Here is a 15,800-nt window from a genome sequence, read left to right on the forward strand (position 1 = left end):
CGGCGGCGGCTGAGGCGGCCCGGCCGCCCCTGGAGCCCCGGGAGCACCGGCCCAGGTACGGGGGACAGCGGCGGGGCCGCCGGGCCCGGGCGGGAGAGAGCCCAGCGGGGCCCGGTCACAGGGCTGGGGGCGGGCGGCCGCTGGTTTGGCCGTGCCGCGGTGTTCCTCCCGGCCGCGGAACGGCTGCTGGCAGGCAGCCGGGATGTGCGGGCTGCAATGCTGTGGAGTTAAAGGGACACACGGGAGGTGCAGGCTGCACTGCTGTGGAGTTAACACAGCCCGGGATGTGCAGGCTGCATTGCTGTGGAGTTAACACAGCCCGGGATGTGCAGGCTGCATTGCTGTGGAGTTAACACAGCCCGGGATGTGCAGGCTGCATTGCTGTGGAGTTAACACAGCCCGGGATGTGCAGGCTGCATTGCTGTGGAGTTAACACAGCCCGGGATGTGCAGGCTGCATTGCTGTGGAGTTAACACAGCCCGGGATGTGCAGGCTGCATTGCTGTGGAGTTAACACAGCCCGGGATGTGCAGGCTGCATTGCTGTGGAGTTAACACAGCCCGGGATGTGCAGGCTGCATTGCTGTGGAGTTAACACAGCCCGGGATGTGCAGGCTGCATTGCTGTGGAGTTAACACAGCCCGGGATGTGCAGGCTGCATTGCTGTGGAGTTAACACAGCCCGGGATGTGCAGGCTGCATTGCTGTGGAGTTAACACAGCCCGGGATGTGCAGGCTGCATTGCTGTGGAGTTAACACAGCCCGGGATGTGCAGGCTGCATTGCTGTGGAGTTAACACAGCCCGGGATGTGCAGGCTGCATTGCTGTGGAGTTAACACAGCCCGGGATGTGCAGGCTGCATTGCTGTGGAGTTAACACAGCCCGGGATGTGCAGGCTGCATTGCTGTGGAGTTAACACAGCCCGGGATGTGCAGGCTGCATTGCTGTGGAGTTAACACAGCCCGGGATGTGCAGGCTGCATTGCTGTGGAGTTAACACAGCCCGGGATGTGCAGGCTGCATTGCTGTGGAGTTAACACAGCCCGGGATGTGCAGGCTGCATTGCTGTGGAGTTAACACAGCCCGGGATGTGCAGGCTGCATTGCTGTGGAGTTAACACAGCCCGGGATGTGCAGGCTGCATTGCTGTGGAGTTAACACAGCCCGGGATGTGCAGGCTGCATTGCTGTGGAGTTAACACAGCCCGGGATGTGCAGGCTGCATTGCTGTGGAGTTAACACAGCCCGGGATGTGCAGGCTGCATTGCTGTGGAGTTAACACAGCCCGGGATGTGCAGGCTGCATTGCTGTGGAGTTAACACAGCCCGGGATGTGCAGGCTGCATTGCTGTGGAGTTAACACAGCCCGGGATGTGCAGGCTGCATTGCTGTGGAGTTAACACAGCCCGGGATGTGCAGGCTGCATTGCTGTGGAGTTAACACAGCCCGGGATGTGCAGGCTGCATTGCTGTGGAGTTAACACAGCCCGGGATGTGCAGGCTGCATTGCTGTGGAGTTAACACAGCCCGGGATGTGCAGGCTGCATTGCTGTGGAGTTAACACAGCCCGGGATGTGCAGGCTGCATTGCTGTGGAGTTAACACAGCCCGGGATGTGCAGGCTGCATTGCTGTGGAGTTAACAGGAACAGCAGGCAGGGCAGAAGCAGCGCCCTTTTGGGCTGTGAAATAAATCACTGCTATTTTTCTGTGCAAAGCCGCTGCTTTCTTGCAGGAAAAGCTCACTTGCTGTTATCCCCCTCTCCTCAGGTTGTGGTTAAATGTCTGAAGAAGGAAGTGAGCCCAGGAAAGTGGAAGTTGCCCCGAGAGACTTCTCAGTGTGATTCAGGTAACGGGATCTGCTGGGCTTGACTGTGGTGCTGACATTAAAATCTCCTGTTTTCTGTGTTCACTTGCCTGTTTCTGACACTCCCAACACTGATACTGACATTTTTCACTTATCAAAAACTTGTGTCCTGAAGCAGTGACTCCTGCATTTTCTGTTATGTGTTGGACATGTGGAAATAAGGAATCACATAAAAAGATGGACTCCTCTGTTGAAAATTCCTCCAGAATTTTGTTTGTTGTGCAACACATCCCTCGTCTGGGGAAGGTGAATCATAGAATTACGGAATGCTTTGGGTGGGAAAGAACTTTCAACAACATTGAATTCCATCCCCTGCCATGGCAGGGACACTTTCCCCTGTCCCAGGGTGCTCCAAGCCCCAGCCTGGCCTTGGCACTGCCAGGGAGCCAGGGTGGCACTGGCTGAGCCTTAAGGTCCCTTCCCCTCCGAGCAGCCATGCCAAGGGAGCAGCTGCCAGGCTGGGCTGCCAGCGTTGCCCTGACAGTTCCAGAATCCTGTGTTTAAGGGACACAGGCAGCACCTCCCGTGAGCTCTGTGGGACACCCTCATTGTTCAGCTCCTGGGGTGGTGAACGCAGCAGCACTGCCAGCATTGTCCCACACTCCTGCCTCTGGGGTTTTTGGAACAGTAAATGGGTTTTTTTGTTGGCTGTGGTGCAGCTGATGCAGCCAGGGCTCTGGTTCATCCCAGGAGCCAAGAGCAATACATGTTTTAGGCAGTGCTGGGTGGTGGAGGGATTTAGGAAGGAGCCATAATGCAGGGAGTTTGGAACAGTAAATGGGGTTTTTTTGTTGGCTGTGGTGTGCAGCTGGTGCAGCCAGGGCTCTGGTTCATCCCAGGAGCCAAGAGCAATACATGTTTTAGGCAGTGCTGGGTGGTGGAGGGATTTAGGAAGGAGCCATAATGCAGGGAAAAGGGCTTTTGCAGCAAGAGAAAAGCAGCACTTTCCCAGGAGTTCAGCTACATCAGACAGAGCACGGGTGAGGTGGGAGTGAGTCCTGGGCAGCCCTGGGAGGGTGTTCTCAGTTGGGCAGCCCTTTAAACCAAGGTGCATGTTCTCAGTTCTTTAAACCCAGGTGGATGTTCTGAGTTATGAGCTCTTTAAACCCAGGTGGATGTTCTGAGTGAGGAGCCCTTTAAACCCAGGTGGATGTTCTGAGTTCTTTAAACCCAGGTGGATGTTCTCAGTTCTCTAAACCAAGGTGGATGTGTTCAGCTGTGCAGCCCTTTAAACCAGGGTGGATATTCTCAGTTCTTTCAGCCAAGGTGGATGTTCTGAGTGAGGAGCCCTTTAAACCCGGGTGGATGTGCTCAGCCCTTTAAGCCCAGGTGGATGTTCTCAGTTCTCTAAACCAAGGTGGATGTGTTCAGCTGTGTCTTGTGGAAGCTGGGACAGTTTTTGAAGAGGGAAGGAAGCACATCTGGAACTTTAAAGCCAGGCTTTGGGCCTGGCTTGGTGCCTGAGCCCCCCTGAGCTCCACGCTCAGCCTGCCTGTGTGGGCTGCTCTGGGACAGCTTCACAGAGCCTAAAGAGGGGTTCAGATGAGGTGATTCAGGTGATAAGGATTTGAATTTATCATATTTTTATGATGTTAATTGTTTTCCCCTTGGTACCAGGGAGAAGAAACTATGATTTTGTTGTCTCTGGTTTAGTGTTGAAACAGATTTCTGTTGATGAACCTAAATTGAAATAGTTTCATGGGCCTTTCCCTGTCCTGTGGGCTTTAAGGACTGAACTATTTTAACTTCTCAGCTGTGCTTAAATAATACAGATTTATTAAAAAAAGTTATGTAATGAAGAGTTTTAGGCAGCCTAGATCTGGAAGAAACAGTAGGAGACCTTAAAATTCCACATTATATTTGGCCAGGTGGAAACAAATAGAATTATGACAGCAGGTGCCAATTCATCACTAAATTTTAAAAGAGTTGGATGTCTAAAGGATGTGCTGTGCTTAAAAATCATAGTAACTTAAGTAGCTACTGACTGACTGCAAGGTGGGGCATTTTCAGTCTTTGCCAGTGCAACTTTTAACTTTATTTAGGTCAGAGGTTGGACTCATTGGTCTGGGTTGAATGAGAGCCTCAGTGGTTCTGTGATTTAAGAGGTAAAGAGCAAACAGGGAGGGAACTACGACCCTAACTTAAATTTTTATTTCTTTTTTTAAACAGAAAGTGACAAAACTAAGGGACAAAAACTCTTAGTTTTACAGCAGGCAATGGAAATGCCATCAGTTGGACTTCCACTTCAGGCTGGTGTTGTTCTTGGGGAAAGCAAGCCCTGTGTGAGCACAGCTGGAGCAGTGAGGAGCAGGGTGGTGCAGGCAGGCTTTTGGAGCAGGTGTGTGTGTCTGGCAGCTCAGACAGAGTTCAAGTTATCAGGCCTGTGTGGGTGTTCAGTTCCCATTGCCTGGGGCAGTGGCACAGAGGCTTTTAAATGCAGATTAATGTTCTGTACTCCTGGAGCCTCTCAGTAATATCTAACACTTCACAAACCTAGAATTATTTTAGTTTAGACCTGTGAAGATGATGAGGAAGATTTCACATCGTAAGTTAAATGTAGGAGGTGAAATGAATGAATTAAACCTGGGCAAGCTGTTTTATCCTGAAGTGAGCTGTGATGGGGGAAAGCAGTTCCTGTTTGAGGTGTTCCTCACGGGAATTTCCCTCCTGCCCAGGTGTGCCAGGGAGCTCTGGCAGAGCTCTGAGCTGCAGGTGTGTGGGACCTGCTCCTGCTCCATCTCCCAGTCTGGGGTGGTGGGGAAAGGGCAGGAATGCAGCTCAGAACCCCTCCTGATAATGAATATTGCTGCAGAGTCATCTCCTGTGCTCTGCAAGCAGTGCTGGGGCCTCTGGGGTACCATGGAGAGGGGAGGCTTTGCCAGGTTCTCCTGGAAGCACGGAGTGCTCAGAAATCCCCTCCACAAAAAGGACTCTTCCCTTCCTGACAGGGAGTGGTGAGCTCTTAATTAGACTGTATCCAACTTCTTCCTGCTCAGAAATCCTCCTGTAACGTTTCATTTTTGTACCCAACAGGAGCACTGCTTCATTTCAAGGAAGCACTTGCAGCTGCTGGATTGGCTCTTGTTTGCAGGCTCGTGGTAAATCCCATGGGCAGGTTGTAAAAAGCCATTTCTGCCCCTCAGGCCTTGGGGCAGTGAGGCAAGATGAGGGTTTGGCTGTGCTTTGGGGGGTGGCACTGCCTGCCCCGCGCCCTGGCTGTGTGCTGGAGGTCAGAGCTGTGCCAGGACAATCTGTGCTCAGCCCTCAGGGCTGCCTGCAGAGCTGCACAGCCCCTGGGCATGGGAATGGGCACGGAGAGCTGGGAGCTTCACATGGCACCCTGGCAGCGGGGCTGGGCCTCGGTGCCACTGCCAGCCTCCCCTGGCCTGCTGGGGCCTCGGTGCCACTGCCAGCCTCCCCTGGCCTGCTGGGGCCTCAGTGCCACTGCCACCCTCACTGTGCTTACCCTGACCTGCTGGGGCCTCAGTGTCACTGCCACCCTGACCTGCTGGGGCCTCAGTGCCACTGCCACCCTCCCCTGACCTGCTGGGGCCTCAGTGCCACTGTCACCATCAGTGTTCTTACCCTGATCTTCTGGGGCCTCAGTGCCACTGCCACCCTCTCCTGACCTGCTGGGGCCTCAGTGTCACTGCCACCCTCACTGTGATTACCCTGACCTGCTGGGGCCTCAGTGCCACTGCCACCCTGACCTGCTGGGGCCTCAGTGCCACTGCCACCCTCCCCTGGCCTGCTGGGGCCTCAGTGCCACTGCCACCCTCCCCTGACCTGCTGGGGCCTCAGTGCCACTGCCACCCTGACCTGCTGGGGCCTCAGTGCCACTGCCACCCTGACCATTCTTACCCTGACCTCTAAGTTCCTCAGGGCTGGGACTTGTCTCTCTTCTGGACTCTCAGCTGACACTTACAGATGTGAAGTCACAGAAATTCAGGTGGCTTGGAGCTCTCCTGGATTTGAGTTTGTTCTCTCTCTGGAGGGAACCTGTGATAAAAATTTTGGAAGGCTTTCAAAGAAACCTGATTTAAATATTGTGACTTGTTCCATCTTTGTTGAACTTGAGTCCAGTACAATCTTTAGCAGTTTCTGACCAGGTGGGGTTGTTGGGCTCACCCTGGGGCTTAGCCCAAGGGTTTTTCCTGGAATGACAGAATGATTTCAGTTGTGAAAGTCTTCTTAGTCCAGCCTGTGCCCAGTGCCCACCTTGTCCCCAGCCCAGTGTCCCTGGCCATCAGGGACTTCCCAGCCCAGTAACTGAGGGCTCTGTGGGGCTGTGCTGCCACGTGCTGTGTCCTGCCTGCACAAACCAGATGGCTTCTTGTGCCCTGGAAGAGCCTCACAGCTCCAGCAGAATGGCAAGGCATGCACCAGGGAAAGCTTTAGGTTTCAATACTGGTTTTTTCCTAAGCTACTGTTCATTTTTCATGAAGCTTTTAATGGGCAGGTTTTTGCAGAATTTTCCAGAGCAGCTTTGGATCCACTGGATTTATGGAGGGAAAAAAAGGAGCCATTGACTTGTTTAGAATTTCACTGCAGAGCTGTGATCCCTGGGAAGTTGCAGTTCCTTTCCTGGCTCCTAGCCAAGTGGGTTTTTCCTTACACCCTCCGAGGCTGGAGCCAATTTTTGTTTGTAAAGATCTTGCACAATCATCTGAGTCCAGCACACATGAAAACATCAGTGAGAGATCCAAAGCTTTGGGTTGTGGGGCAGCTGCTGCTGGAAGGTGTGAGGTGGTCCCAGAGCTGCTCCTGTGCTTGCTGGAGATGCAGAAATGACATTTTAGGGTACTTTTCATACTTTGGGGCACAGTTGCTTTTGCTTCAGTTACTTATCCTATAATTGATGGGAACAGAGTTGAAAATGTTAAAGATAAATGAGAAGACTTGTCAGAAGTGGTTAAATTTGCTTTAAAAGGTGTTGTGAATAAGTATGGAAGGTTTGTCTTTTCCAGGGGTCAGATGTGTCCCCCTGAGATCACTTCCAGGTCACTCCTCTTCCTGGGAAATGCCACAGGGGCACAAAGGAGTATTTCTGATGAATTATGTTGGACTGCTGAGGAAAGGGACTGGGAATATGAACCAGGAGAGCAAAGACATGAGTAAGAGCATCAGATATTTTGGATAGAGGGAGAGGAGGGGATCAAATCACTCATTGTTCAAATTAGGAAAGAAAAGGAAAAATACTTCATGTTTTTATTGAAAGCTGAGATGAACAAATATAAACAACTTTATATCATAAGTGAGTTTAATTTTATACTTTAACAAAACATTTATGAGAGTTCAGAAATGATTTTAGATGGTTTCAGTCAAAAGTCAGTTGAAGGCAGAGGAGTTCAGAAGCCCAGAGCAAGGAAGTGCCAGAGCAGATGGGCACCAGTAACTTTTTCTGCCAGCACAGGTATGCCCTCAATTTGTATTCAAGATCTTCATCCCAGTTATGTTATTTATTAAAGTTGCATTTTTAAGAGTGAATGAACTGACAAGGGAGGAAAGCTTTTCCTTGAAACAGCAGAACTAGTTGTACTTCTGATCAGAAAAACTGCAGAAAGTCACTGAACCTCCTTCCCTGTGCCAAGCACAGATCAGAACAGCCCATGCCCCAGACTGCATTTTGGATTAATTTTAAGTTATTTTTAAAGTTTTTTATTTTACAAGTTATTTTTGACCATAAATAGGTATGGGCACAATTTTATCTTCATGCAGCAACTGCAGTTTAATCAGTGACATCAAATATTATTTCTGCTAATGACATGCAATGCCAGGAATGTGAACAAAGTCAGATTTAATAATTGCTAAATGAACTTTTCTTTCTCTGTTCCTGCTTTGGCCAGTGAGGCTGCAGCTCAGTGCAAACCAGTGGCTGCAAATGGTTATCAAACCCTAAAGGTCAGAATCTCTTTTGGAGCGTTCCTTAGAGGTGGAAGTACAGAATGAAACAAAATTAACTTGAAGCAAAACAACTACAGCTACAAAAACAAACTGTAACCCCCTGAAAGGTGGCTGTGCTCAGCTGGGCTGGGCTCTTTCTCCAGGCACTGACAGAACCAGAGCACACAGCCTCCAGCTGCACCAGGGAAATTCAGGCTGGATCTCAGGAAAAAGGTTTTTCCAGCAAGGTGATGAAGTTCTGGAATGCTCTGCCCGGGGAGGTGCTGCAGTCCCCATCCCTGGGGGTGTTTAACAAAGCCTGGATGTGGCACTGGGGGCCAGGGCTGAGCTGAGCTCTTGGGGCTGGGCTGGACTCGATGGGCTTGGAGGGCTCTCCCAACCTGGGGACTGTGTGGGATTCAGTGACTCTGTGATTGTCCTGTGGCTCAGGGCTGGTTCCTGAGCACAGAGCAGCCTGTCCAGCTGTCCTTGGGCCGTTACCTACAGCTGATGAGCTCCAAGAAGAGCGAAACCTGCTAAGCAAGGTCCTGTAGTATTGGCCTGAGCCTGGGGGCACCTGTGGGGCACAGCTGGGGGGCACCTGCAGGGCACAGCCAGGGGGGCACAGCCTGGGGGCACAGCCTGGGGGCACCTGCGGGGCACAGCCTGGGGGCACCTGCGGGGCACAGCCTGGGAGTACCTGCGGGGCACAGCCTGGGGACACAGCCTGGGGGCACCTGCGGGGCACAGCCAGGTGACACCTGGGGGGCACAGCCAGGGGACGCAGCCAGGGGGGTGCCAATCTCACCTCCTGTGCTGGGACAGAGCCCTGACAGCAGCAGCCCTGGCACAGAGCAGGAGCTCTCCCTGTTCTCTCCCTGTTTTGGGACAGAAAAAAAGGTGTCAAACAAGTGCAGCAAGAAAAATGTGAGTTTATTAAAGGTATTTTGGATGGTGGCTGAGTGTAGAATTTCCCCCAGTAATTGTGTGGGATTTTTAAGCTGGCTGCTCCTGAGGCCATGCAAGTGTTGTACCTGTGAAAGGGAAGAAGGTGAAAGGAATAAGGGAAATGATGCCATTTGGGAAGTTTACATCACACACACTCAGCTGCAGGTTTCTAAGCTACTGCATCATTTGCTGCTTTTAGCTGAACATTGCTTTTCAATAAGGATTTCCAAATAACTCAGCTTCCTATGCCTGGCAGTGCCCAAGGCCAGGCTGGACACTGGGAGCTGCCTGGGACAGTGGCAGTGTCCCTGCCCTGCAGGGTGGCACTGGGGGGGCTCTGAGGTCCCTTCCCACCCATCCTGGCATTCTGTAGTGGAGTGGATCCCTCCGTGTGCCCATGGAATGGGAGCAGGCACCTCAGGAATTCCTGGCTGCCACATCATTCCAGCCCCTGTTGTGTTTCCTGGCACTTTGCTCATGGATTTTGCTGCAATTTTTTAAAAAGCAAGGAACCAGCAAACAAACAAACAAAACCCACGCAAAGAAATCCCCACCAAACCCCAAACCCAGCCTCCCCACCCCTTCAAAGAGCCCAACCCAACAAACCAAACCAGCTCAGGCCAAGCTGCTTTTCCCTTCCCTGTTTTGGGAGCTGAGCTCTGTCATTTGCATCCCAAACATAGCTGCAGTTCTTGTGGGTTTGGTTCATTCCTGTTTTGAACTTGAGGAAGGCTCCCCATCTTCCTTCCTCCCAGCCTCATCACCGAGGGATCCTTCTGAGTCTGGTGGTTCAGGGACTAAAAACAGGTTTGTCAATTCTTCTCATTTCCAGCACTTTCCCTGGCAGTAATGTGGGAGCTGGGCTCTGCTGCCAGGGGACAGGGACAGGACAGGGGAAATGGCCTCAGGCTGGGCCAGGGCAGGCTCAGGGTGGGCACCAGGAGGAATTTGCCCATGGAAAGGGTGCTCAGGCCTTGGCAGGGGCTGCCCAGGGAGGGTTGGAGTGCCCATCCCTGCAGGTGTCCAAGGAATGTCTGGATGTGGCACTCAGGGGACAAGGGGGGCATTGGGCACAGCTGGACTGGATGGGCTGGGAGGGATTTTCCTACTGGAGGGTTCTGGGATCATGGAGAGAGCAGATCCCTCATTCGGGGTCATTTGGACAGAGCAGATCTCTTTCAGGTCTCATTTCAAGGCCAGCTTGCCCAAGATCAGTCGCTTCTTTTCCTTGCAGAGGGCACCCAGGTGGCACTTAGCTGCCCTCAGTGTGACTGTCAGATATAACCCATATTTAATGGTAGGAGATTTGTTTGGGATTTTTTGGGGGGTTAGGCACATAAAGGCTATATTTAATGGTGGATTTGTTTGGGATTTTTTGGGGGGTTAGACACATAAAACCTATATTTAATGGTAGGAGATTTGTTTGGGATTTTTGGGTGTTAGACACATAAAACCTATATTTAATGGTAGATTTGTTTGGGATTTTTTGGGGGGTTAGACACATAAAACCTGTATTTAATGGTAGGAGATTTGTTTGGGATATTTTTGGGGTTAGACACATAAAACCTATATTTAATGGTTTTTAAGTTGTTGAATTTGGTAACCAAAGAATAATGTAATAATTAGTTGAATTATAAATTAAATTTTACACTGATGCTGAATTAACTTTCCTTTTTTTTCTGCAGTGTACTGAAATTTGGCCTCTTTTAGGACTGTGTAGTGAAATAAGCCCTGAGAGCTGCTGAATTGTCCCTGTGCCCCCTTCCCTTGGGGTACAAGCTGCTCCCTGCTGCTGTCACCTTTTAATCTGTTTTTTTCAGGAAAGGGAGCCCTCTGCACCAAGCTGTTTTTATTTCCCACTTAATTAGTTTGAATTCCCTGACAAATCCCAGGTGACCTCAGGTGTCAGGGCTCAAAGTTAAATGAATTTAACAAGTTTTGTTTAAAGCCAGCATTCCCCAAACCCAACATCCCACAAATCCTTTTCCAAGCTGAGGGATTCTGTGATGCTGCAGGGAAGGGGGTCCCCAACCTCTGCTGGGACTGCAGCACCTCCCTTTTCTGGCTCAGAACTCAGAGGAATTCTTTATGGGATATTTCTGCGTGTGTCAGTGCAGCTCTGGGCTTTTCAAACCAGAGCCCCTGGAATGCTGAATTAATGATTCCTGTGCCTTGGGAGGTGCTAGCAAGGCTGGGGGGTGTGTGTGGAGGGGGATCAGGATGAGAGGTGTCTGTCTGTCCTGGAATCCCCCACGGAATCAGACTGCTCCCACTGGGGGACAGGTCCTGCTCACAGCGAGCTGCTCTGCTGCACAGTTCTCACACAAGCAGTGTTTGCCATTTCTGTCTGCAGAATGATTGAGGAGAGTGGGAAGAGGAGGAGGACCATGGCAGAGAAGAGGCAGCTCTTCATGGAGATGAGTAAGTAGGAAATGGGAGACACGATGTCACTGATTCTTCACTGGGAGCTTCCCTGGGACAGCTGCAGCATATCAGCCCCATCCTGTCCCCAGCCCATGCAGGGAGAACCCCCCAGGTGCTCCTGGGGGCTGCTCAGGAGCAGAATGCCCAAGGGGGGTCACAGCTGCCTGGGAAGGTCATTTATCCCTGGGTTTTGGGAAGCTCCTCCTTAGGGAATGCTCACATCTCTCATCTGTGCCTAAGGATTGTGGAGAACTATTTCAGGGAATAGTGGCAGCAGACAGAGCACCTTTGGCCTTAAAAAGAGATAAAAAATGGCCCTGTGATGCTGGTGTGACCCGAGACATGGTTTGGGGGCTGATTTGTGTAGGATTGTCTGGAAAAGAAGGGTTAAGAATTGGTGTTTGCATGGCATCACATTGTCCTGCTGTCCTGCAGGAATCAGGGAAAAGGGAATTCTGGGTTGGGCCAGCATGTCCTGAATTCCAGCTACACACCGAGGGAGCTCTGCCTTCAAACCACGTGTTTATACTGGTTTGTTTCCAGAGTGGCACTGTTATGGAATGGTCTGGGTGGGAAAGGGCCTTAAATCCAACCCCATCCCACCCCTGCATGGCAGGGGCACTGCCACTGTCCCAGGGTGTCCCAGTGCCCAGCCTGGCCTTGGCACTGCCAGGGATCCAGGGGCAGCCCCAGCTGTGCCAGCCCTGCCCACCCTGCCAGGGAACAATTCCTCATTCCCAATCCCCACCCAGCCCTGCCCTCTGGCACTGGGAGCCATTCCCTGGCTCCTGTCCCTCCAGCCTTGTCCCCAGTCCCTCTGCAGCTCTCCTGGAGCCCCTCCAGGCCCTGCCAGGGGCTCTGAGCTCTGCCTGGATCCTTCTCCTCTCCAGGTGAGCCCCCCCAGCTCTGCCAGCCTGGCTCCAGCCCTGCAGCAGCTCTGGGGCCTCCTCTGGGCTCTGTGCAGCAGCTCCAGGTCCTTGTGCTGCTGGAATGCCCAGGGCTGGGGCAGCTCTGCAGGTGGGCTCTCACCTGGGCACAGGGCAGACCCCCCGAGTGTGCCAGGGCTGGGGTGTGTGTGAGCAGACATTGGAGCCTTTTCTCAGGTGCTGCTCTCAGCACCAGCAGGGGCAGGGGGTGTGCAGGGGGAAGCACAGCCCCAGAGCAGGAATTCAGAGTGTGCAGGGGGAAGCACAGCCCCAGAGCAGGAATTCAGAGGGAAGCACAGCCCAGAGCAGGATTTCAGAGGCTGTGCTGAAGGAAGCACAGCCCCAGCTCTGGTTTCTTGCAGGAGCCCAGAACTTCGACGTGATCCGCCTGTCCACGTACAGAACCGCCTGCAAGCTGCGCTTCGTGCAGAAGAGGTGCAACCGTGAGTGCTGCCAGCCCCTCCTCCCCTGCTGCATGGCTGCTGCATGGCTGCTGCACAGCTGCCCCTGGCGTGCAGGGGAGCCCTGCCCAGCTGTGATTAACAGATCTGACACAGAATGGGTGTGGGATCAGAGAGGCAGCGAGCCTTGCCCGTGCTCTGTCCTGTCCTCACGCTCGTTCTTTAATGTTCAGAGATGGGAAGTCTGAGGGAGCTGTGGTGTTTTGTTGCCCTCGGAGCTGGGTGTAGGTGGGCTCAAGCTCTGTGAGGGGCTGTTTTCCTCCCAGAGCAGCCCCCAGTGAGCACAGGGACAGCCCCTGCCTGCAGCTGTCCCTGTGGGGACACGTGTGACATCGGTGACCATGGAGAGCTCTGGGCAGGGCAGGTTCTGCCCTGCTCTGCCGTGGGCTCTGACCTTGGGCAGCTCCCAGGGGATCCCAGGTGATCCCAGGGGGATCCCAGTGAATCCTGGGTGGGTCCCAGATGAATCCTGGGTGGGTCCCAGGTGGATCCCAGGTGATCCCAGGTCAATCCCAGGTGGATCCCAGGTGGATCCCAGGTGGGTCCCAGGTGATCCCAGGTGGATCCCGGGTGAATCCCTGGTGATCCCAAGTGAATCCCAGGTGGATCTCAGGTGGATCCTGGGTGAATCCCAGGTGATCCCAGGGGGATCCCAGGTGAATCCTGGGTGGATCCCAGGTGATCCCAGGTGGAGCCCAGGTGGAGCCCAGGTGGATCCCTGGTGATCCCAGGTGAATCCCAGGTGAATCCCAGGTGAATACCTGGTGATCCCAGGTGGATCCCAGGTGGATCCCAGGTGAATCCCAGGTGGATACCAAGTGATCCCAGGTGGATCCCAGGTGAATCCCGGGTGATCCCGTGTGAATCCCAGGTGAATCCTGGGTGGATCCCAGGTGGAGCCCAGGTGAATACCTGGTGGATTCCTGGTGATCCCAGGTGATCCCAAGTGATCCCAGGTGGATCCCTGGTGAATCCCAGGTGAATCCCTGGTGATCCCAAGTGATCCCAGGTCGATCCATGGTGGATCCCAAGTGGATCCCAGGTGGATCCCAGGGGGATCCCAGGTGGATCCCAAGTGACCCCAGGTGGATCCCAGGTGGATCCCTGGTGATCCCAAGTGATCCCAGGTCGATCCCTGGTGGATTCCAGGTGGATCCCAGGTGGATCCCAGGTGGATCCCAAGTGACCCCAGGTGGATCCCAGGTGGTTCCCTGGTGAGCAGGATGCACTTTGTGCCCCTGCTGAGCTGGACACAGCAAAGAGCCCAGCAGGGTAATGTGTGGGAGGAGATCCCCAATCCCAGGCACAGGAACTGCTGGGGGCTGAGGAGGAGGAGGAGGAGGAGGAGGGGGCCAGGAGAAGGGCTGAGGGGCCACAGGAGGGCTGAGGAGGAGGAGGGGGCCAGGAGAAGGGCTGAGGAGCCACAGGAGGGCTGAGGAGGAGGAGGAGGAGGCCAGCAGGAGGGGGCCAGCGGGAGGGTGAGGGGGCAGGAGGAGAAGGAAAAGGTCAGGACAAGGGCTGAGGAGGAGGAGGAGGAGGGCAGCAGGAGGGCTGAGAAGAGAAGGAGGATGAGGAGGAGGCCAGGAGAAGGGCTGAGGAGGAAGAGAAGGAGGCCAGCAAAAGGGCTGAGGAGGAAGAGGAGGGGTCAGGAGAAGGGCTGAAGAGGGGGAGGCTAGGAGAAGGGCTGAGGAGGAAGAGGGGGAGGCCAGCAGGATCCCAGGTGGTTCCCAGGTGAATCCCAGGTGGATCCCAGGTGGATCCCAGGTGATCCCAGGTGGATCCCAAGTGATCCCAGGTGGATCCCAGGTGGATCCCAGGTGGATCCCAGGTGGATCCCAGGTGGATCCCAAGTGAATCCCAGGTGGATCCCAAGTGATCCCAGATGGATCCCAGGTGGATCCCAGGTGGATTCCAGGTCGATCCCTGGTGGATTCCAGGTCGATCCCTGGTGGATTCCAGGTGGATCCCAGGTGGATCCCAGGTGGATTCCAAGTGGATCCCAGGTGGATCCCCGGTGAGCAGGATGCACTTTGTGCCCCTGCTGAGCTGGACACAGCAAAGAGCCCAGCAGGGTAATGTGTGGGAGGAGATCCCCAATCCCAGGCACAGGAACTGCTGGGGGCTGAGGAGGAGGAGGGGGCCAGGAGAAGGGCTGAGGGGCCACAGGAGGGCTGAGGAGGAGGAGGGGGCCAGGAGAAGGGCTGAGGAGCCACAGGAGGGCTGAGGAGGAGGAGGAGGCCAAGAGAACGATTGAGGAGAGGAGGAGGCCAGCAGGAGGGTGAGGGGGCAGGAGGAGAAGGAAAAGGTCAGGACAAGGGCTGAGGAGGAGGAGGAGGAGGGCAGCAGGAGGGCTGAGAAGAGAAGGAGGAGAGGAGGGTTTAAGGACCCTCCCCACCCCAACCATTCCCTGATCCACGACTGCCCACCCTGCCAGGGAGTTGCTGTGGCTGGTGGCTGAAGCCCTGCATGCTCAGGGGAGGGCTGTGCTCCTGCAGGAGCTGTTTGTGACACACCCAGCTGTTGAAAGGAGCAGCACAAGCCAGCCCTGGGCCCTGCTGTGTCCCCTGCAGAGCTCAGGCTGTCCCTCTGTCCCGGGCAGTGCCAGCAGTGGGCCTGCACGCCTGGCACAGCAGAACTGAATGGGTTTTTGTTGTTTTGCAGTCCACCTTGTTGATATCTGGAACATGATCGAAGCCTTCCGAGACAACGGCCTGAACAGCCTGGAGCACAGCAGCGAGATCAACGTGTCCCGCCTGGAGACCATCCTGTCCTCCATCTACTACCAGCTGAACAAGCGCCTGCCCTCCAGCCACCAGATCAGCGTGGAGCAGTCCATCAGCCTGCTGCTCAACTTCCTCCTGGCCGCCTGCGACAGGCCAGTGCCACCCTGCCCTGCCAGCCTGCCAGCCTGGCAGCAGCAGGGGCAGGGCTGTGCTGGGGGGGTGGGCACTGCTGGGGGCTGGGATGGGCACGCTGGGGGCTGGATGGGCACTGCTAGGGCTGGGATGGGCACTGCTAGGGCTGGGATGGGCACTGCTCCTGCCCTGCCAGCCTGCCAGCCTGGCAGCAGCAGGGGCAGGGCTGTGCTGGGGGGGTGGGCACTGCTGGGGGCTGGATGGGCACTGCTGGGGCTGGGATGGGCACTGCTGGGGCTGGGATGGGCACTGCTGGGGGGTCTGGGCACTGCTGGGAGAGGCCTGAGCTGAGGTGGGCACTGCTGGGGCTGGGATGGGCACTACTGGGAGCTCTGAGCAGGGCACTGCTGGGGGCTCTGAGCTGGGCACTGCTGGGGGCTCTGAGC

At 54.5% G+C, this 15,800-nt stretch overlaps 1 protein-coding gene across 2 annotated transcripts in view; it reads left to right on the forward strand.

The window, feature by feature from the left end:
* The window catches only part of LOC120502640 (dystrobrevin beta), a 39,221-nt gene continuing 23,421 nt past the window's right edge, over positions 1–15,800 (forward strand). For both annotated transcript variants that reach the window (XM_039710215.1, XM_039710216.1), the window contains exons 1-5: positions 1–55; positions 1,761–1,839; positions 11,042–11,109; positions 12,401–12,481; positions 15,161–15,374. In XM_039710215.1, the coding sequence (XP_039566149.1) occupies positions 11,043–11,109; positions 12,401–12,481; positions 15,161–15,374 (362 nt within the window). In that variant the 5' untranslated portion in view covers positions 1–55; positions 1,761–1,839; position 11,042. The remainder of the gene's footprint in view (positions 56–1,760; positions 1,840–11,041; positions 11,110–12,400; positions 12,482–15,160; positions 15,375–15,800) is intronic.

Source organism: Passer montanus, unplaced genomic scaffold (genome assembly GCF_014805655.1).
Source record: "Passer montanus isolate IOZ18808 unplaced genomic scaffold, ASM1480565v1 scaffold225, whole genome shotgun sequence".
Lineage (NCBI taxonomy): Eukaryota > Metazoa > Chordata > Aves > Passeriformes > Passeridae > Passer > Passer montanus.